The 22653-nt window shown below is 43.6% G+C and overlaps 1 protein-coding gene across 1 annotated transcript in view; it reads right to left on the bottom strand.

The window, feature by feature from the left end:
* The window catches only part of epha3 (eph receptor A3), a 112688-nt gene that overhangs the window by 10521 nt on the left and 79514 nt on the right, over nt 1-22653 (bottom strand). Inside the window, exons 6-15 of the mRNA XM_007895703.2 lie at nt 19336-19460; nt 15837-15999; nt 15209-15311; nt 14589-14656; nt 12924-13049; nt 11805-11990; nt 11344-11405; nt 10514-10723; nt 5837-5986; nt 3533-3726 (exon numbers count right to left, since the gene is read on the bottom strand). Coding sequence (XP_007893894.1) covers nt 3533-3726; nt 5837-5986; nt 10514-10723; nt 11344-11405; nt 11805-11990; nt 12924-13049; nt 14589-14656; nt 15209-15311; nt 15837-15999; nt 19336-19460 — 1387 coding nt within the window. The remainder of the gene's footprint in view (nt 1-3532; nt 3727-5836; nt 5987-10513; nt 10724-11343; nt 11406-11804; nt 11991-12923; nt 13050-14588; nt 14657-15208; nt 15312-15836; nt 16000-19335; nt 19461-22653) is intronic.

The following is a 22653-nucleotide window of genomic DNA, read 5'->3' on the forward strand; positions in this document are numbered from 1 at the left end:
GCCAGCCTACTTTCCTTCCACTTTTGTTTAAAAATAGCATTCAGCTGATACAATACAATACAAATTTACATTTATATAGCGCTTTACACGTCAGGAGGCTGTCCCAAGGCGCTTAACAAGCCTGGCTGGCATTTACCACCCCAGAGCTGGGGGTGGGAGCCGAGGGGGGTGGGGATGGGAAAAATGACCGAAAGCGCGGTCAAAGAGGTAGGACTTCAGCTGGATCTTGAAAGAGGTGAGGGAGGGAGCGAGTTGGAGGGACTCCAGGATGGAGTTCAAGAGAGTGGAGGTAGGTGGACTGAAAGCCTAAGTGGTGACAGTGGGGTGAATGGGGTGGGGGGCCATAAATCAGGTTGGTGGCCATTGAATGAACTGAATGGGCGGATTCCCAATATGTTAAATCACTCAAACACACCCCAACATTATGCCAGCGAAGCTGTTCGGATATCAAAGGCACGTTTGTTACTGTTGGGTGTAACCCTTTGGCTGCTGGCAGGATTTTATAGATTCTCATCTTTGTAGGCCAGCTGGTTCTGTATATTTTGCAGCTCCTGCGTTGTGAGACTAAAGCTCATGTCATTAATATAATAGTCACAAAGCTACGACAATATCAGACAAGCTTTAAGACTATAATATTAGCCCTGATCCACTCGGAAAACTAGCAACAAAAAATCTATTTTAAATAACAGTAATAAATTTTAAAAACCTCTACTAATCTCTACTCACCCTGTCAACACTTTTATTTTCTCTTACTCCTGCTCTCTCTCTCTCTCTCTCCCTGCATTATTTGCAATTGCTCACAAATCTTTCCAAAGGAAACATTACAGTAATAATAGTCCTTGCATTTGATATAGTCCCTATTCACATTATTGAGATGTCTCAAAGTGCTTCACAGGATTTACTGTGAAGTGTAATGACTGTGTATTGTGTAGATGAATGCAGCAGCTCAATTTGGAAGCTGGCTTCCAAATTAAACCTGAATTGAATAAAAAATACTGAAATTTTCAAAATAAAACTGCACAATCTTAAATTTTAAGCCAATGTTCTGAAGGCTAAGACCATGTGAGGGTTTCGAACCTCTGGAGAGCACATGTATATGGAAGGCAGAGCCGGATAGGTAGGGTCCAAGGTCAACTAGCCTGCCAACACTCACAGTCACTGGGGTAGGCTGACATGAAGAATAGTTACTTGGTTGGGGTAGGCAGATGCAGCCTGGCAATTGTATTCCTGCATCATGGATCTTTGCCTATAAAATACACAGTTTTTGCACTTTACAGTGAATCCTGAGTTGCTTTGAGATGGCTTCCCAATGTGAAAGGCGCTACATCAAATGCAAGGATTAATAATAATGATGATTCATCCATTTCATAATGTCTAAATGTCTCAAAATGCTTCTCAGGGAATTGCTAACTAATTTGTAGGCAAATGCAACAACCATTCTGCACACAGCAGGGTCCCACAAACAGCCACAGGGTAAAGGAACAATCAATCTGGAGGACAAACCATTTTGAGAAGCGTTGTGAGATCTTTAACATCCACCTGAACAGTTTAACATCTTACCCTAAGGATGGTAACCTTGTCAATGTAGCGTCTATCCCTTTACCCCATACCTAACTGCACCAGACTGCAATGTCAACCTTGCCTGGACCACAAGGTCAAGTTTTGATGTGAGGCACGAACTCACAACCCGGAAACCCAGAGGTGAGCGAGCTGCCAACTGAGCCAAGCTGACAATTTAGAGAGAAGAAGATGGCAGCAGGAGGGGGAGGGAAATGAGGAGGAGATGAAAACTGAGAAAAACAAATACCCCCATGACTTATGATGCTCCAGGTCACTTGAGTGAACATATGGCATGAGGCTAAAGTTGGGTGAACTTGTGAATGAAATCTAGGATTACCAGATTTGTGCAGTTTCCCCCCAGCGAATTCAAAGATATGAGCTGTTTCCCTCCTGAGGGAGGACATCTGGACAAGGCAGTATTCTGAAGGAATTTGGATCTGACTGTGAAGAGTCTGCAACGTCTCAGCATGAAACCCAGGGAACGGAGGTATTTCAGAACATTTACAGGCATCCCCATGTGACCCACATGCCTATTCGTGGCCCCGAACCCGCAATTTATTGGCTAGGTCACATGCCCTCTCACTCCTGACTGGAACAGGCAAATTAGGTGTGTTTATACTCTGCTGCGCTTACAAGGTGAGCTGCTGTCCTGCTGTTTCCTACCACATTGTTAATGCTTCTGGAAAATGACTAATTCTTCCTTTCATCAGACCAGACCCCAGTAAATCTTCACTGTGATGAGCGGGGAAAGTTCTAATCAGCTTGAGTTTCGTTCAGAACATCGACCTTTGGTTAAATATAATGGACCAGACAGACCTAAAATACGTGTCGGAAGCACACGTTCTGGTAACACAACCATAGTCATCTAAGGTAATATAGAATGTAATAATAATCCTTATATTTGATATAGCGCCTTATCACATAATTGAGACGTCTAAAATACCCCCATGACTTGGCGGATCACTTTATTACCCCCGAAAAGCAATCCGCCAAGTCATGGGGGTATTTTTTTCTCAGTTTTCATCTCCACCTCATTTCCCTCTCCCTCCTGCTACCACCTTCATCTCTCTAAATTCTCAGAATATACTGCAAAGTGAATTGACTGTATATTTTGTGAGCAAAATACGACAGGCAATTTGTGCACAATAGTGTCTCACAAACAGTCGTGGATTGAGTGAACCAAATTATGATTTTATTTATTTATTTTTCTGAAGCGATTATTACCCCCAAAAAGTGATCCGCCAATCGACTAACAACCAGGTTACCGACTTACCTGCTAGGTAAACAGAGGCGTGTGGAGTAAGGAAACTTGCCTGTGCACAGTGACTGCAGATTTACTCCCTTACACACTGAAGGTGAATAAATAATGAAATAAAACAAGAATCCTTGCATTTGACATAGCATCTTTCTCTTTGGGAGGAGGTCTCAATATGCTTCACAGGATATAGTGTAAAGTGTAGTGACTGTGTATTTTCTGGGGAAAGGTGGTAGCCGATTTGGGCATGACAATGCCCCACAAATAGCCATAAAGTGAACAACAAATTTTATCTGGGGGTTTATTGGCCAGGACACCAGGAGAAACTCCTTCCTCTTTTTGAATAATGCTAAGATCTTTAATGTCCACCTGAACAAGCAGATGAGACCTTGGTTTAACGTACCATCCAAAGGATGGCATCTCTTAACAATGGAGCGCTCCCCCACCACTGCATTGGAGTGTCGCTTAGACTATGTGAGATCAAAGAGCTGGGGCAGGGCTTGAACCCACACCCTTCTGACTCAGAGGCATTAGTCCAAGATGACACAAACCAATCCCAAGCTGCATTTTCCACAACTTAAACAGTTACAAATACGCGCCTATATTTGCTTGTCAAATACACGATTGTGGAGGGTGGGAGGTTAAGCGTGTGCAAAGAACCAGCTTCGGCGCCATAGAAGTTTGTGTTATAGAGCGACAGCACAAACAGGGTGTCACCTTGCTGCCGTGTTGGTGATGATCTTGAGGTTGCTGGGATTGCGGATCAGCTTGTCCAGGATGCTGACAATCTGCTCGAATTTGGGCCTGTTGTTCCTGTCCTTTTGCCAACAGTCCAGCATCAGCTGATACAGGGCAGCTGGGCAGTCCATGGGGGGTGGCAGCCGATAGCCTTCGTCGACCGCTTTAATTACCTGGACGACACAGTTAAGAGAGAGAAAAAAATAGAAGGTGGATCACTCCGTCACTCCTGAGCCCTGCTCCTTGGAGGAGAGGGTTATTATTAGTAAATGAGAAACAGGAGAGGAGAATGGGGGGGGGGGGTAAAGTCTGAGGAATTGCATCACATTATGGGAATTAACACAAGGAATGCAAAAATGTTAATAAGCGCCACAAAGTTATCACTATTATTAATAATAATACTTGTATTCGATTTAGCACTTAAAAGTCAAGAATGTCTCAAAGCGTTTAACAGGTAAATCGCTGCGAATGACTGTGTGTTTTGTGGACGAATGTGGCAGCCAATTTGCATATAGTAATGTCTCGAGAACAGCTATGAAGTGAACGACCAACTTTATCTGGGGAATTGTTGGCCAGGACACTGGCAGAAACTCCCTTCTCTTTGCGAGCAGCGTTGCAGGATCTTTAATGTCCCCCTCAACAAGCAGACGGGACCTAGGTTTAGCATCTCACCTAAAGGACGAGGCTCCTCTCGCACTGCACTGGAGTGTCAGCCAACTCTGTAAACTCAAAGCCCTGACCTTTAACCCTCTGTGTGCCTAGTATGATGGTGGTGAGACAGAGGAGTGAAAGGGACAGGGAGAGCCTTTGGTAAGAGATGCTTGTGAGATCGCAGCCCCGCCCAGCAGAGATAAGAATAATCCTTGCATTTGATATAGCACCTTGTCGCATCTTCAAGACAACTCAAAGCGCTTCACAGAATACACTGTAAAGTGTAGTGTTTGTGTATTTTGTGGGCGAAACGCGGCAGCCAATTGCGCACAGCAGTGTCCCACAAACAGTCGTGGGTTGAGTGCATGAATAGATGGTGCACAAATGGACAACACACTTAAGAGACTGCTTTGCCCCACGAACCAGACATTTGCAACTAAATGGAGTTACATTGTTCTTTGCTAAATTAAAAATAATTTGACCGCTGGGAGGAGAACCTGGATCCATTTGGACTGAGGTTCAAACCTGTCTCAGATACGGATCGGATGGGCTACGCTTTGGATTCTGGAGTTAAACTGGATTCGTATTCCAATAATCGGCAGTTCAGAGGTAAACGCTGAGCCCACTATCAACTGGCAGGAAAAATAAAATCACAAATAGATGCACGTACATGAATACAAATGAATAAATTCGCATTCAGAAACGGCTGGGTTGCTCGCTGCCCACCCGATCTACCTGCTGAGCTCTGAGCTGCTGTTAGGATTGAAGGGGGAAGAGCAGTCAGCATAGGGCTGATGCAAATACCACCTGATGTCAATCTCCTATGTATTTCTAGGGTGGGTGTTGGGGGAGGACGGGGTGAAGGAACCTTTAGCCCGTGCTGAGGTCTGGTAATGTAATACTGCTCACAGTGAATTCACTGAAGTTGGGCATAGCCCTGAGAGATCTGATTTCTGTTCAGCTTGTCACCTTGATGTAAAGTGGCTTGTGCACTTGGGGTGGTGCAGTATCACTGGGATAATTTGACACCGTGCTACGTTAAAGGCATTTATTGAATTTCAAGTCGTTCTTACTAAGGGGGCACCAGCACTGAGCTGAGAGATATTGTGAGCAGAAAATAGGTCTGGGACATGGACTATTTTCAAAATACAGCTCCGCTCTAATAACAAGCACAAAAGGTTTTACATTGCGCAAAGAACCAAGGGAGTAAACTCCACCTGGGTCTAGATTTCCTCCAGTAACCGAGCATTTCAGTGTGAACCACAATTTGAAAAAATCTGCAATACGTTCTTTCATTTCGAAACTGGCAATTCTGTAAGTTTCTTTTAAGGAATTACAAAACACAAAGGCTTCAAAGTTAAGATTGAATTCAACAATTTGACAGATTCTCTAAAGCGCTACACACGGCAGAGTGACTCTAGCACCAGGTGGAATTGTTACCCCATACACCTGCTGTTGTGTGCGCAAATGAGCTGTTATGTTTGCCTGTACAAATACACAGTCACTACAGTTTGCAGTATATTCTATCAAGCGCTTTGAGACCCCTCTAATCCCCCAGTGCCCCCCACTTCCAGCCACCCTAAATGAAAGGCGCTGTATAAATGTAAATTGTGCTGTAATTGTTCCACTCACATCCTGATTGGACATCTCCCAGTAAGGCCTCTCGCCGTAAGACATCACCTCCCACAGAACAATGCCGTAACTCCACACGTCACTCGCAGAGGTGAACTTGCGATAAGCAATGGCTTCCGGTGCAGTCCATCGGATCGGGATCTTTCCTCCCTACAAGAGGCACAAGAAGATTATTCCTCAATAGGTGACATTGTGAGACATTGTGAGACATTGTTCGGTCGCTGCTTGAACCTGGTTGCCCAGACTGTGCATCGATACGCTGATAGTGAATAGCACGACAGTATCAATGCAGTCATCTTTCAGACCGACGGGAGAACCATGATGCTCTTCACTAAAAATAGTCATTAGCTTGCTAAACCTTTACAATATGAAATCACAAATAGAAACATACAGCAAAACCATTGTTACCTGCAGTGAGGAACATAAGATAGACCTCATCGTCTAAAAGCTAGCTCCCAAAGACAATTGTAAGACTGGTGTAAGACGATTCATCAAGTTATATGACAAATTCCTGTAAGTGCTTTGATTTCCTGTAACTGTTTTGAGACATTTCTATAATATAGATGCCATATAAAATGTAAGGATTATTGTTTTTTTTCGGTCAGCCAGTTATCTAATAAATGTGTAAACTCATCACAATTAAAATTATTCAAACCAAACTGAGAGTTCCATATACGTATGGCCACTTACACACAGAGATTTCCCGGTGTCCGGAATGGAGGGCGCACTCTCTCCCCAGAGGGAGGCACCCTGCTCACCTAATCCCAGAGAGTATTACGTGTGAGAGCCAAGGCTTGGGGGCCCGAAAGTATGCATTAAGAGCCTGGCTGGAGTTTAACCTGCTAAACCCACACAGCGTGCCATTGAGTGCACTGTCTGGCAAGCTTCCTGCTGCTTGTTCAGCTAGGACCACCCTACAAAGTTGGAGTTTAGCTTGGAGCGTTAAGCAGCTGAGTGGGAAGAATCCCTGTCCCCAGTGTTATTATATTCTCTATTATGTTGAACATTGCAAGCAAGAAAGTGGAAACCTCAGGGGACCCCTTCTCGGAGGAAGAAGCGGTTATCTTAGCCGACTGTTTTCATTCAATTCCTCTTGTGCTTAATTAGGAATTATGCTCCAAGCCATTGATCCAACACAGGGCGCTGACCAAGAACAACATGGTCATGTGCCCAGGGACGACAGACAAATTGGAAAATTGAGCAAGCTAATAAGATCCCAATGTACAGCTGCCGGAATTTTACCAGAGCCCAGTACTAATAATCAAGACTTCTCAAAGCACTTCACAGTGACTGTGTATTCAGAGCAGCAAGTTTGCACAGAGCGATGTCTCACAAATAGCCGTAAAGTGAATGCTTGATATTATCGGGAGGATTGTTGGCCAGGAGAGAGGAGAGAGTTCTTTGTCATTTCTGAGTAGTGCCGTAGGATGTCTAATGTCTTCCTGAACAGACAGACGGGACCTCAGTTTTACATCTCATATGAAACGCCGCCTTCTCCGACAACATGGCGCTCCTTCAGCACTGTATTGGAATGTCAGCCGAGCTCAAAGTCCCGATGTGCAGCTTGAACCCCAAAATCTTCTTTCTCAGAGACGAAAGTGCAACAACTCCCCCCCAAAAATTGATCATTCTCTTCATGGCTGCTTGTGAGGACATTATTGTGTGCAAACTGGCTGCTGCGTTCACCTACAAAATGCACAGTCACTACACTTTGCAGTATACCCTGTGAATCACTTTCAGACGTCTCAACAATGTGATAAGGGGCTATATCAAATGCAAGGATTATTATTACTATTATTAAAATCCTGTGAAGAGTTTTGAGACGACTCAACAACATGATAAAGTGTTATTTCAAATGCAAGGATTAACTGTGTGTGAGCTTGAGATGAAGCAGTAAAAGAATGCCGTTAGTGTAATTTTATGGTGAGAGAGAACACACATAATAGGTTTTACACTCACGCTGATTGGAAGTGCCTATAAAGAATTTCATTCCACAGAAAGTAGTTGTAAACCACGCCTCCACCATCCCTTCTCACATGCAGCGAGTAGCAGGAACAAGGACATTGTTGTTGAGCTATAAAATATTACCTTTGTGTTTATAGGGAATAGCCAGCATGTTAAGCAAATATTGCCTTTCATACCATTGAATCTTGAACAATAAATAACTCATTAATAATGTAGCACTTGAAGAAGCACATTAAGAGAAGCGATTGGCAATGGGCACAAACGCAGTTCAGTGCTATGAGTAGGATTAGAATTTGCCTTGTGTCAAATAGGGTGCTGCTCCATATTGCACAGCCACTGTGTGCTATCTACAGTGGGCAACGCTATAATAATAATCCTTGCATTTGATACAGTGCCTCATCACGTCATTGTAAAGTCAACTGACTGTATATTTTGTTGGCAATTGCGCGCAGTAGTGTCCCACAGATGGTGGGATTGAGAGATTATTACCCCCGGAAAGGTTCTGCCAATTGACTAACTAGGTTCCTACTGACTGCTAGGTAAACAGAAGTGTGTGTAGCAAGGAGACTTGCCGAAGTTTTCATCCCACACTGGCCTCTCACTTGTGAGGCGAGCGCACTAACCACTACATTACGGAACTCCTATTTCTAAGGTAGAAGTGCAACCATTATACCGATTCCCCCCAATATCTTAGTGCTCTTTTCTCCATTAACGCCCAGTAAACCCTTGGCTACGACAGTCATATAAACTGGCCTAAGTTACAAATACAGAGTCACTACACTTTACGGTGAAATCATGGGAAGTGCTTTCAGATATTTTGACGAAGTGATAAGGTACTATAATAAATGTAAGGATCATTATTATTATTATAATATTGAACATGACTATACAGAACCCGATGTGCGTGTGCAGTCTACTTTTACCTGTTGTGAGGTTTATATCTGAACTACTTAATACTGTAACAGCACCAATTTCAGGCAGCTGTAGATACTCAGTGCATCAAATTATCAAAATTATCAAGGGATTCTTTCATTTTCTCTCTCTCGCTCTCAATCCAAGTCTGAATATTTTATCTGCAATTAGCAGGAACTTCCAACGATTTACATAAACTGTACAGAATGGAAACAGGTCATTGAGCCCAACCAGTCAATGCCAGTCTTTATATTCCACATGAGTCTCCACCCGTTCCTTACTCCCTCCCATACCCTTCTATTCTCCTCTCCCTCATGTGAAGGTCTAGCTTCCTCTTAAATGCATCTACACTATCTGATTCAGCCACCATTTCAGGCAGCGAAGTCCAATTTCTCACTAACCTCTGTGTGAAGTTGTTCCTCCTAAATTTTCTTTTAGATCCCCTAGTCGCTATCTTATACTTGCGCTCTTAGTTATGGACTGCCAAATCAGCGGGAACAGCCTACTTATGATAACATTATCAAACCCTTTTATAATTTTAAACACCTCTATTAGGTCCTCCTTTAAATATCTCTTCTCTCGCGAAAAAAAGGCCTAACCTAGCCAATTCATCCTAGTATGTCACATTCCTTTTAGAAGCACCATCTAGTTTCTTCTGTCTCCTCTCCGTGGCTGTTCTGTGTCACCTTTTTTGTCTGCTTTATTTCCATCCTCTTCTGTGGTCCTAATTCTGAAAATGTGGCATCATCCTTGAAAGTTGTAGGAAACGTATCTGAATCTAAACTCTCCAACCCCCTCAAACTCTACCAATTCCCTCCTCAATGTTCAACTCATATCTGGGACACATGTTGGGATAAAATTTGAGGTACTCCTTATGAGCGTCAGCATAAAGTAACTCACTGTAATGCACTGCGCAGCCAACAGGTGGCAGTGCTCTCTTCCCCCACTGGTCTTGACTTTCCAACCGCCATTTTGTTTGCCTATGATATTTTTTATATCAAACTGTAGCCTCCAGAGAATACGGCAGGCAATATCTTTTTTGGTTTAATCGTTGTTTCCTGAGCTGTATCTGGAAATATTATTTCACAAGATCGCAAGATTGGTTCAGATGAAGAAGGCCCTTTGGCGCATCTGATCTCACCCCTTCAGAATATCCACCCAACCTTCCCTCCCATCACAACATCAAGCTATTTTTTTTAAATGGGTCCCATCGTCCTGGCCTCAACCACCATTCCTGGCAACCTACCCTCTGTGATCAGAAATATTTCCTGGTATCCATTCGAGCGAGTATCTCACGCTCTGCTCAACATGAACCTCCTGAGTGCTTGATTTCACAGTACATGCCACAAAGTGCAGTGACAATTGACACCGATGTTACTTCATCAAAGTATAACTGAAGGAATACTGCAAGCTTCACCCCTGTAGGGCTGTCACATAATAGGCAGAATAGTCAGTGTCCCCGCATGGTAATAATAATAAATAATAATCCTTGCATTTGATACAGTGTCTTATCACATTGTTGAGACGTCTCAAGGCACTTCACAGAATATTGTAAGTGGATCTGACTGTGTATTTTGTGGATGAATCGCCAATTGTGGACAGCAGTGTCCCACAAACAGTCGTGGATAAGTGACCACATTTGTTTTTGAAGGGATTGGTATCCCCGGAAAGCAATCCGCCAATCGACTAACATCCGGGTTCCTACATACCGCTAGGTAAACAGAGGAATGTGGAGTAAAGAAATCTGCCTAAGGTTTGGCCCTGACTGGGAATTGAACCAATACACTAAAGGTTCCTTACCCGTGTGGTATATGCAGCTTCAGGGTCGTCCTCAAGGACCCTGGAGAGCCCGAAGTCAGACACTTTGCACACGAGGTTGCTGTTGACTAGGATATTGCGAGCAGCCAGGTCGCGGTGGACATAACCCATGTCTGACAGGTACTTCATGCCAGAGGCTATCCCACGGAGCATGCCCACCAGCTGGATAACTGTGAACTGCGCATCGTGTTTCTAAAAGGGAAAGGTGGATTATCAACATTAACAACCACAACGCATTGCATTTATCTAGTACTCTTTAGGTCAGGAGGACATTCCAAAGTGTTGGACAGTGAAGGATTTGCACCCAAGCTGGGGTTTAGACTAAAGAGTGGTGGAGGGTAGTGGAGGTGCGAAGATGACCGAAGGCGTGGTCGGACAGGAAGGTCTTGAGACGGGCCTTGAAGGAGGCGATGGAGGGGACGAGGTGGAGGGATGGAGTTCCAAAGGGTTGGGGCAGAAAAGCTGAAGGCCCGACTGCCGATGGTGGAGGGGATGTGGAGCAGGACAGAGTAAACACTCAACAACTTACATGTATACAGCAGTCTACACGGGTAGCGTCTCGCAGCAATGAACAATGGCGCGGGGGTTTGACACCGAGCCAGGGAGAGACGGGATGCGATGGTAAGCATGGTCGAAGAAGAAAGTCTTCAGGTGTGATCCAAATATGGGCAAAGAGGTGGCAAAGCAGAGCAACCAAAGCAGGGGATTCCAGAGTTTAATCTTTGAGTCTATCTTAAACTGACCGAGTAGGAAACAACTATTTGACAAATTCCATTGGAACCACCTGGTGTGGTCCACCACACTTCACTTACCCGCAGAAAGCTGTCCAAGGAACCATTCTCCATGTACTCTGTAGCAATCATCACTGGCTTGCCTAAGAGCAACACAAACATTATGGTTACAGGTTTAAATTGGACGGCTGTAAAAGCAGACCATAAAAAGAAGGAAACACGCTTTCCAGAAATGGAGCCCTAGAAATATACAGGGCACGAATAGGGAGGCCATTCAGCTCACTGTTGGGTCTTTGAAAGAACTTTCCATTAGTCCTATTCTCTTACCTTCCCCACCTCCCTCCCCGCACATGCGCACACACCTCTGTACCCCTTTATTTTTCTCCACATAAATGTTTATCTAATTCGCTCTTAAAAGCTAATGGAGATTTTGCCTCAACCGTGCTTCCGGGTGTCAACCCCATTAGTGCATGCCCCCTGCCAATGAAGCACGTTGGACATGAAGGCTGGCGATACAATGCCAAGGAGAGCAGCTGCCTTACTCTTTGTGACCACTCCTTCCAGGTGAATGATGTTGGGATGGTCAAACTGCCCCATGATGCTGGCTTCACTCAGGAAGTCCCGCCTTTGTTTCTCCGTGTAACCAACTTTGAGGGTTTTGATGGCCACCAAGATCTCCTTTTTGGACGCCAACCTTAGTCGCCCGCTGCACACCTCCCCGAACTCACCTGCAAACCAAGCGACAGATGCTGTGACCATAGTTTGCAAGCAAAGTGCAGAGACTCTGAGTGACAACAACAATAACAACAAAATGGCATTTATAGAGCTTCTTTCACGTCGGGAGGACGTCCCAAAGCGCTGAACAGTCAGGTGTCAGGGCCCGCGCAATGGGGGAGGGGTGTTGTAGAGAGGAGGGAAGGCAGAGAGGGAAGAGAACCCTGGCAGTAACAGGAAATGACCTGATGCTAACCCATGACATCCTCAAGATCTACTTCTGGGTCATCACAGCGAGGGCCCGCAAAAAGCCATGAAGTGAGTGACCAAATTTTTAATCTGGGGGCATTGCCAGTAAGGACACTGGAGAGGAACTCCCTTCTCTTTTCGAATAACACCACAGGATCTTTAATGCCCACCTGAACAGGTAGACGGGCCTCTGACAATGCAGCGTAGCACTGGAGTGCCAGCGTAGACCTGACTTGGGGCTTCAACCCACAACCTTCTGAATCAAGAGGCGAGAGTGCTACCTACCAACTGGGGCAAGCTAAGTATCAAAACAGTTCTGTGTTTTTTTGCAAATGTCGCAAAGGATTTAGCCGCAACAGTGAGAGCTGAAACTTACCCGAGCAATCAATTTGGGGGGTGGGGGGTGGGGAGGAGGAGAAGGGAACTCCCATAAAGCAAATACCTACCCAGTCCCGTCTCCCCAACGTTGAAATGTGCTACGTTAAATGCAAGGATATTATTATTATTATTGCTGTATTGTAATCTGCTGCCTGGGGGCTCGCTTTGTCTGTACAGAAAGGTTAATGGTTGGATGACTTTCGGATTCATACAAACGACCATAATTTCTGGGTTAATTGCTTGTAAAGAGGTAATTGGCTCATTAGCTGATACAGATGATTTGCAGTCACTTAATGATCATACAGAGGGTTTAATCATACCTGCCCCAACAACCTTATCGATGGCAATGAAGGAACAGTCCAACTCCTTGGCAAACTCGTGCACTGCTTGGTTGGGGTCCTCATACGTGTGGGGATCCACATACGTTCGGAGTCCAGGAAGTTTGACTATTAATATGAAAATCAAAACGTTACTGCCCGACTTTGCTCAACATCGCTGCTAACACTATGGTTTGTACATGTTTCGCAGAGAGACTTGATACAAGGTCCGATGATTATTGATTTCACCTGTGTGTGAGTGATCACTGTTAATCTGACTCTTGCACGTGTGTTGTGTGTGTGTGTGTGTGTCACCAATATCGACTTGACTTTCTCGCACGTACATGTCACCAATATTGATCTGGCTCTTGCGCATGTGTTCTGGTGTTCTGATGTGTGCGTGCGCGTGTGTGTGTGTGTGCGTGTGTGCGTACACGTGTGTGTGCATGTGTGTGTGCATGTGTGTGTGCGCGCGTGTCACCAGTATTGATCTGATTCTTGCGCACGCGTTCTGGTGTTCTGGTGTTCTGATGTGTGTGTACGTTTGCGTGTGCAGGTGTGTGCAGGTGTGTGCGTGTCACCAGTATTGATCTGACTCGTGCCTGTGCCTCTATAAAGTGATGTGGTCACATTTCAGGTTCTCTTATGTTTCAAATTATGCTTTCTGCTTTTTTATATGAAAAAAGAAAATGATTGCTTCTCCACCCTCCGCTCTTAATTATTTTCACCCCTTTCTGTTCCCACTCTACTCACGAGGGTCTAATTTGTGATTCCTGTGGGAACACTGCTTCGGACGGACGGAATGAAGTTAGCGTGATATGTACATGTACTTATCAGAAGGAGTCTCCATTTGCGTGAACTCCAGTGTAACATGTCCTTAGGGGGTCTTGGTGCAAGAAAAGTTTAGGCGCCCGATTCTCAAAATTAAAAATATGGCTCAATTTTTTTTGGGTGTAGGGTGGGGGATGGGGGGAGGCAGAGTTATGTTTCCACTCCCACGACATTCAACCACGAATGGATTGGGCCCCCTAACCTCGTGTCCCTAACGTGACTGTACCTTTGTAGTTACGACATGGTGTGACTCAGATTCCTTATTAAGAAATCCAGCTGAGAAACACCGCAATTTAGAGGCAATCACTTTCCATCAGGTGAGCTCCTACTGCTGCCTTTCTGTAAGTAACCTGCTGGAATCTATGTAAGAGCTTCTCATAACTTAACCTCTCTCTCGCTCACATTCTCTCCCCACTGGGAAGCTCCATGGTTCAATCCGCTGTGTTCTTCAGGTGTTCTGACGGCCTTCAGGCACTAAATATGTTAATGTTTGAGTGTGTTAGTGCAGAGTCGCACCACGGAATCAAATCCCTGGGGTTTCTCAATTCTAAATAATACCCAGGAGCTTATTAGGAGAAAGTAGTCCATAGCAGAAAAGAGTGAGAAGTTGTCAAAACAAAAACATTATTTAATAGCAATTTCGGGCAATGTTGTAAATGTCTAAAACTAATTTTAAAAATCCTCAGTAAGTGTCGTTTTCAATAAATGTATTAGAAAGATTGCATCAGTTTGCAATATCTCTAAAGGCACAAAAAAACCAGCCAGTTATTAAGAGCTGACGTTCAATGTGTTCGAATAGAAATAATTTATTGCAATATAATGTTGTCAAGTACTTACTGTGGCCGTTCGGGTAATGAATCCTTTTGTCATCCGAAAGATGCTTTGATTTGTTGTATCCACAAAACCTGCATAACATAACAACGATAAAGAGCAAAGGGTCTCAGTTGTCAAGCAAGTCTCCATTTCACTGCATCAAAACATTTAATTTCCTTCACACACACACAAGCGCACAAAAGCATGCACACATGCGGCAGTCGAATATTTTATGAATATGAATGAAATGTTCCTCAGATGCACGGTGAAATGTTTCTTATACAGACTGATAATGTTTCTCCCACAAAAAATATACGGTAGGGTCTAAATCCCTGACTGTCCAGCACCTCGGGATGTTCTCCCGACATGAAAGGCACTATACAAAGGTAATTTTGTACTGCATTCTATTATACAGTCACTTTAGAGTATATTCTGTGGAGCACTTTGAGACGTCTCAAAGACGTGATAAAGCACTATATCAAATGCAAGGATTATTATTATTATTAAAAGGAAGGTAGGAACATCATCAAGTTTTCTAAAATCTGATGCGCTCCTACTCAGAACTGACATCCCTTGGTTTGAGGGAAAAGCGCACAGGAAGTTGTGGCTTAGACCCAGAGCACAGGAAAGAAAGCAGAACTGACCTCCCGATCACGATGTAGGTCACCACGGTGAAGAGGACGATGGCGATGGCTGTGGAGATGGCGATGATGACAACCTGGCTGTTCTCGCCGGCAATGGAGAAGGCTGAAACCGAAAGAGAGCCATTGAGCTGGGAGACCGTGTACAGGCAATTGGGATGTGCCCAGCCAATGCAGAGGATATTCTTTGCAATGGTGAGATAGCAAGACTTTGATCTCATCAAAACGTTCAAATGGCACCACGACTGTTTGTGGGGACCGTTCTGTGAAGCGCTTTAAGACATCTCAAAGACATGATAAGGCACTATATCAAATGCAAGAATTATTATTATTGTTATTATTAACATAATGTGTGAAGAAAGTGAGACTTGGTTGGCTCATAAACCAAGAACTCAGGTGCAAAGCCAAGACCGTTAAGCACCTTGAGATGTCCGCCCAACATGAAAGATGTTACATAAATTTGTATTGTGTTATATTTGTTGCCGTTTCCATACCTCCATTACGCTCGGGCAGGGCCGAATAGCCTCTTTTAAGTGCATTCCATTGAACAATTTGCTAACACAACGGAGGGAGGAAACACCAGAGAAAGCCATTTATTTTGGCTAAAAAGCAAACCGCAGTTGTTACTCACAGTCGGGGCTGGTCTCGAACTCAAACTTGCGACTGATCGACCCATAGCCGGCAGCAGTCCGGGCCCTGATCTGGAACAGGTAGGTGGTCTCAGGTTTCAGCCCATTGATGGTGACGTTGGTTTGTTTTGATCTCATTATAGTGTAGCTGGTCTCCTGTTCCTGCTTTAAGGCAAAACGAGACACAGAATTCGCTACGATTCACTCTTTCTTCTATGTTGCAATGTTTGGCAACACCCTCAATTTAAAGATTTTACTGTCTCTGCCTGTGTGCTTGTGTGTGTGTGTGAGGCATGTGCATGTGTGTATGTGTGCATCTGATCCTCTATCTCTCAAACTGTTCTATGATAATTATAATAATCCTTGCATTTGATATAGCGCCTTATCACATCATTGAGATGTCTCAAAGCTCTTCACAGAATATACTGTAAAGTCTATATGTGGAGTCCTGTAGCTCAGTGGTTAGAGCACTCGCCTTGCAAGCAAGAGAACCTGGGTTCGATTCCCAGGCAGGGCGAAATATTGGGCAAGTTTCCTTACTCCACACGTCTCTGTTTACCTAGCAGTACGTAGGAACCCGGTTGTTAGTCGATTAGCGGATTGTTTTTCTGGGGGTAATAATCCCTTCAAATTAAAAAAAAATGGTCACTGAATCCACGACTGTTTGTGGGACACCGCTATGCGCAATTGGCTACCGCGATTCACCCACAAAATATACAGTCAATTCACTTCAGGGTATATTAAGTGAAGCGCTTCAAGATGTCTCAAAGTCATGATAAGACGCTATATTAAATGCAAGGATTATTATTATTATTAAAGTGAAAGTCACTATATATGTAAATTTGCATTTTAATGGGGAGGGTAAATAACCCCCATATTCCCTGGATAGTTACCCCTTCTCTCCTGGAGGCCTGAGATTCCACCTAGTCTTAGACTATGAAACCATGTTGCCTTACATTGTTTAGAATTGTGGAAAAAATCTTGAATCCAACTTTAATTTGAAAGCTGGAATCTCTGTGGAAATGGTGTCAAAATGCAGGTGGAGTATAGGGACTTTTGCACAATTCTGGATGATTTATAAATTTAATGCCAAGCAGTGTTAAGACTAGGGCTAGACCAAACTTGGAGCCTATGGAGACGGTCACTGGGCTGGGCATTTGCACTTTATCCAAGTAGCTGTTCTTTAACAAGGAACCTGAGTACTGAATATCAGTAAGGTGTAGACCATGGGAGACACGACAGGACAGCTGAGTCAGACTTGTCTACAGCTGTCTACACACATGCACTTCCAGCAGGCATTACTGGACAGTGACCAGCAGCAGGAACCTTGGCCAAATTAACCCTTCACTAAACCTGCTGAGTCTACTTGCAACATACAATTGACAGTCTGGCCAAGAATGGGCCAACTGAGCAGCTGAATGTGAAGTTTTCTTGGCTCAGTACAACATCACATAGTGCAATTGAATTTACATAAGAAAATAAGAATTTGCTTGACAAAAGAAGACCTGTCAGTCACTTGACATGTCGTGTCCCAAACTATATGTTGTATAGTTCGGGACACGACATAGTTTGGGTCAGAGAAGGAAAAATAATTTGGATAAGCAACGATGCCAACTAACATGCCAGTGCAAATTCCCCCATCACCACCACCACCCTCTCCCCGCTCTCCCACCCACTCACACTCCCCACATTAGTCATCCTTATGTCCTTATACCTGAACGCCACTTCCAATTTATTCCCAACTGTGTGGCCACTTCTATGCCATGGGCTCAGGTCCAATGTGATCTGGGCTGGGCACTGCACAAATGTATTGAGTGCAACCAGCAGAAAGAGGAGTCTTTCTCTCCAGGGGAAGACACATAGGGGGTAGAAAATCCATCTGAGTCTAAATATACTTTCTCAGCATTTCAGCGTGTCCAGAATTCAGCAAATGTTTAAATATGGGCGTTACTTTTGAAGTCAGTTCTCTGTAAGTCCTTTTAAGAAACTGCAGAAAATGCCATTTCAGATTTATGACTGAATTCAACCACTTGTCAAATTCTGGCTGCTCCGAAATACTAGGACAATGGAGCAAATCTTGCCCAGGTAGGATTTCTCCCCCATAGTTGACAGCAAACTAAACTCAACGGAGAAAGCCTTGTTATTTCATTAAACCTCACTGATAATACTTCTTCCATTTCCTCTAACCGTAGGCTTTTGTAATAATAAGTGCAGCTACGATATTAAATTCAAGTATCATTCCATTGCAGAGTAGTTCGTGTAATTACAAGCTATTGTAGTCTATTTACAGTGTTAAATCATAAACTATATGGAAAAGTTAATATCTTCCGATTATTTTGCTATTCCTTTCCAAGGTGTTAGTGCTGAAATCTGAGGCTTGCTGGAGATTATAAAATAATAAGTAATAATCCTTGCATTTGCTATAGCACTTTTCACATCTTCTAGACCTCTCAAAGCGCTTTGCACAATATACTGTAAAGTAAATTGACTGTATATTTGTGGGTGAAACACGGCAGCCAATTACGCACAGCAGTGTCCTGCAAATAGTCGTGGATTGAAGTGACCAATTTAATATTTTTTTTTCTTGAGGGATTATTTTCAGGCAAGTGGAGTAAGGAAACTTGCCCAAGGTTTCGACCTTCGAACTCAGGTCTCTTGCTTGAGAGGCGAATGCTCTAAACACTGAGCTACAGGACTCGATTATTTAAGACATAAAATCACCTGTGTAATTTCAAAAGGAAATAGCTTGCCCCAATAGATAAAGGCACCGTAGCACAAAGGCATATGGATCAGAAAACAACTGAACCTTGAATCCTGGTATTAGCCGGGCCAACATTTTGGTGTTCAGCAGACGGAGCAGGAAATCAGGAAGGATTCTTGCTCCCAATCTCCATCCGGACATCACAAAATCACAGGATTGTTTCAGATGAAGCAGACCCTTCAGCCCACCTGATCTCATCCCTTGACAAGACCCACCCTAACTTCCTCGATCACAGCATCGAGCTGTTTTTGAAATGTGTCGCAGTGTCTTGACCTCAATTACCCTTCTTGGTAACCTGCTCCAATTGTTAATTACCCTCCAGGTAAAAAAACAACTTGGTTGTGTTTGTCTTGAAGTTGCTCTTTGAACATTACTTTTTTCAAAGCGCTAATATAAGACAAAGACACTCTCCTTACATCTGATTCCAAATCCAAGACCACAGCTCCAAGCAAATTTTTTTAAAAAGAAAGACTGAATGTATTTTTTAACTTAAGAAAAGACATAAAATATTCCTACAATTTCAGGGAGAAATCTGATCAACAAGCCACCAGCTCTTCTAACAAACAAAATTATACATGAAAGTAATTCCCTGCCCTTTACTTTACAAATTCCTTGAATGCACGACAGGTTAGCTCTGAGCATCATTTCGATTAATTCTGTTCACTTGCATTTAGGTTAGCTCTGAGCATCATTTCGATTCATTCTCTTCAATTAGACTCAACACTTGATCATTGTCCCACCTTCTCGTAGAACTTGACCTCGTAGTCCAATATGATCCCATTAGGATGCTCTGGCTCCTGCCAAGATAAGGCGATGGTATTTCGGGACATCCTATCCTTCTTGACAACTGTAACTGGTGACGGAGCTGAGAAAGAGGAAACAGAATTTTTAAAGCATTTTTTTCCCAAATTTCAGGCCCGAGAGGAATCATTTTCTGCTTATAGCGAAAAACAAACAGGTGTAGCGCTTTGTTTGAAATCACTGGGTGGTGAATGATAACCTCAAAGAATGATCAGGGACTGATTATCCCAGCAAGTACACAGCTCAGCAACTGCCTTCAATCTGTCTCAATCTATGGCAAACCGTTTGGTGTGCATCCACGCACATGCAGTGCATATGTCTCTCCTTCAAAGCTGTGCCCAATGACTGACATTTGTTTCCAAAGTTATGGCGCCTTCCTGTCGAGGCAAATAATAAATAATAATCCTTGCATTTGATATTTTGCCTTATCACATCACTGAGATGTCTCAAAGAGCTTCACAGAATATATTGGAAAGTGAATTGACTGTGTATGTTGCGACGAAACACGGCAACCGACTGTGCACAGCAGTGTCGCACAAACAGTCGTCGATTGAGTGAACAATTTTTTTGGGGGGATTATTACCCATGCAAAGTGATCCGCCAATCAACTAACAACTGGGTTCCTACTTACTGCTGGGTAAACAGACCCTGTGGAGTAAGGAAACTTGCCTAAGGTTTTGCTCTGCTCGGGAATCGAATCCGGTTCCTCTCGTCTGGATTGAGTGCATTAACCACTTCGCTACAGGACTCCAAATGTCTTACTTTCCACAACAGATAAAAATTGCTCACAATAAATAACTGGGAATAATTTTCTCGTACTTGGCACCTTCTCGGGGATTGTTGGCCAGGACACTGGTAGGAGCTCCCATTTTTTCTTTTCGAAAAGTGCCATGGGATCTTTAACTTCCTGAACACTGTTTAGTGTGAGTACTGCACGCCCAGCAATGAACTAGTAGCACAACACATTCCGTTTGGATGGCGATAAAGCGCTTCCCCCCAGCGTTGCGCTGGAAAGTCAGCCTGGACCACGAGCGTGCTACATGGTTTCCACTTGTGTAAATATCCAACTGTCCCGACAGGCACAGGGCCTGCTCCCAGTACATCTGCGAGGCATTAGCTTTGTGAACAGTTGCTGTGGGAGCAGGCAGTCAGGAAGGGAACAGAATGAAAGGATGGTCTGTAATCTGGGACGAAGTGTACGACTCACTAGTGCATTAACCGAGTGTCAGTTTTGTTTCTCCAGCAGTAAAACAGGAGAGAGGAGAGTCTTAAACACGAGCCAATAAAACCACGTTCATTTGATGGAAGGCCGAGGGACAAAGACATAAGAGGGGAAACATGTGATCCATTGAAATAAAAGAGCACTTTTCCAGATCACACCAGCATATTACAACTAGGATAATAATAATAATAATAATAATAATAATAATAACAATAATCCTTGCATTTGATATCACGCATTATCACATCGTTGGGACACCTCAAAGTACTTCACAGAATATATTGTAAAGTGAATTGATTGTTTATTTTGTGGGTTAAAACACAGCAGCCACATATATATGATATATATCTATATATGTATGGTGAAACGCAGCAGCCACATATATATGATAGTCTCTGCCCTCAGCCATGTGCACAATTTGAGCTACATTACAATTCATCAATAAGTAATAACATGGCTGCAAAATTTTTCTATTTTAATACGTATCCAGCGGTGGTCTCACCCTCCCGTTTCCTTCACGGAGAGAAGGAAGCATAGACTTAAAGTGCCAGTCCCTTTGGATTTCACTGAGGATACAAATCACATAGGCACCAGTTTAAGGGCAGCAGACCCATGTACTGAAGGATGAATTCCCGCTGGTGGGTGTACAACCTGCACAGCAAAGCGAAGGGCACTCAAATTGTCAGGCGGCTCACAAAGCGATTACCCCCAGGGTCCACTCAACACAGGAAACATTTTTTTTAATAAGAAATAGATTAATAAAAAAGACACTTCCCTGACGCAGGTCAGTGAGAGACACGGGGTTAACCACTTCAATTACTAGTGAAATAATAGTGGGATAAGAACGTGGAGGTCAAACTCAACAACTCCAGAGTTTTCTTGTGAAATAATGGAGCATTTTTTCTGAGGAAGCAAAACTCACAGACGCTTCTCGATGAATCACTCGACCTTTGTCGCAGGTGCCGTCCTTCAGATGAGATATCAAACTGAGCCCCCGTCTGCCTGTCCAGGTGGACGTTAAAGATCCCCTGACGCCACTCGAAAAGAGAAGGGAGTTTCTCCCGATGGCCTGCTGCCAACAATTTCCCAAAATAAAATCGATCGCTCATGTTATGGCTGTTTGTGGGACAATGCTGTGTGCTAATAGGCTGACGTGTTCGCACACCAAACACACAGTCACTGAACTGAAGCGTTTTGAGAATTGCAAGGATTATTGTTATTATAATCCAGTTGCTACATTTCATACAATTCCAATTTTTTTTTTGGACTGATCAAAATCACGTTGAAAAATAGGTTCCTTTCTTTCTTTTAAGAAAAAATTGGGTTTGGTTTTATGGCATCTTAATCAGGTCAATGCCGTTTCAAGTTGCTTCACTCAGTGAGTTGTGTTGGGCTGCTGCTACAAAGGCACAACAAGGCACCAGCGACATCCTCCCACACACCGTCAGTGAGATAACCTGACCTCGTCCCTCACACACATCAGTGAAATGTGATTCATTCAATAATTAGACAGGACCTTGCTTTGCTGTCTCACCCGAAGGACGTCACCTCCGACATTGCACCATTGCTCCAGCATTGTCAGCTTAGCCTGTGAGCTCAAAGCACTGGTTTGTGAAACTAATTTTAGTAGAAACTTAAAAGCAATTTGGGAAACGGAAACCTTGGAGGCAGAAGTGAGAGGGGAACCAGACAGGGGGATAAGACCTGCGGACCAATTGATAAGACATCAACTAGTCCATCGTACAACAATGTGTTAAATGTACGCATTGCCAGTTGCTACTTTCAGCACATTCGCACAGATTCCATCTCCTGAACTCTGGCACTGTTCAGTAAGGAAACGAAAATGAAAATGAGCATGTTCACTCAAAAACCCGGTACCTGTTGTTAGTTCTTGTGAGTTAATGGTTATTATTTTTGTTCACCTTCAAGTTTTGGCGCCAATCTTAAAAACAGAATGGTCACGTTCGTAAGAGAGACGCCAAGCCTATTCTGGGGGTTACCACTCTGCAAGTAACACTTTTAACAACTCGAATCA

Source organism: Callorhinchus milii, unplaced genomic scaffold (assembly GCF_018977255.1).
Source record: "Callorhinchus milii isolate IMCB2004 unplaced genomic scaffold, IMCB_Cmil_1.0 Scaffold4, whole genome shotgun sequence".
Classification (NCBI taxonomy): Eukaryota; Metazoa; Chordata; class Chondrichthyes; order Chimaeriformes; family Callorhinchidae; genus Callorhinchus; species Callorhinchus milii.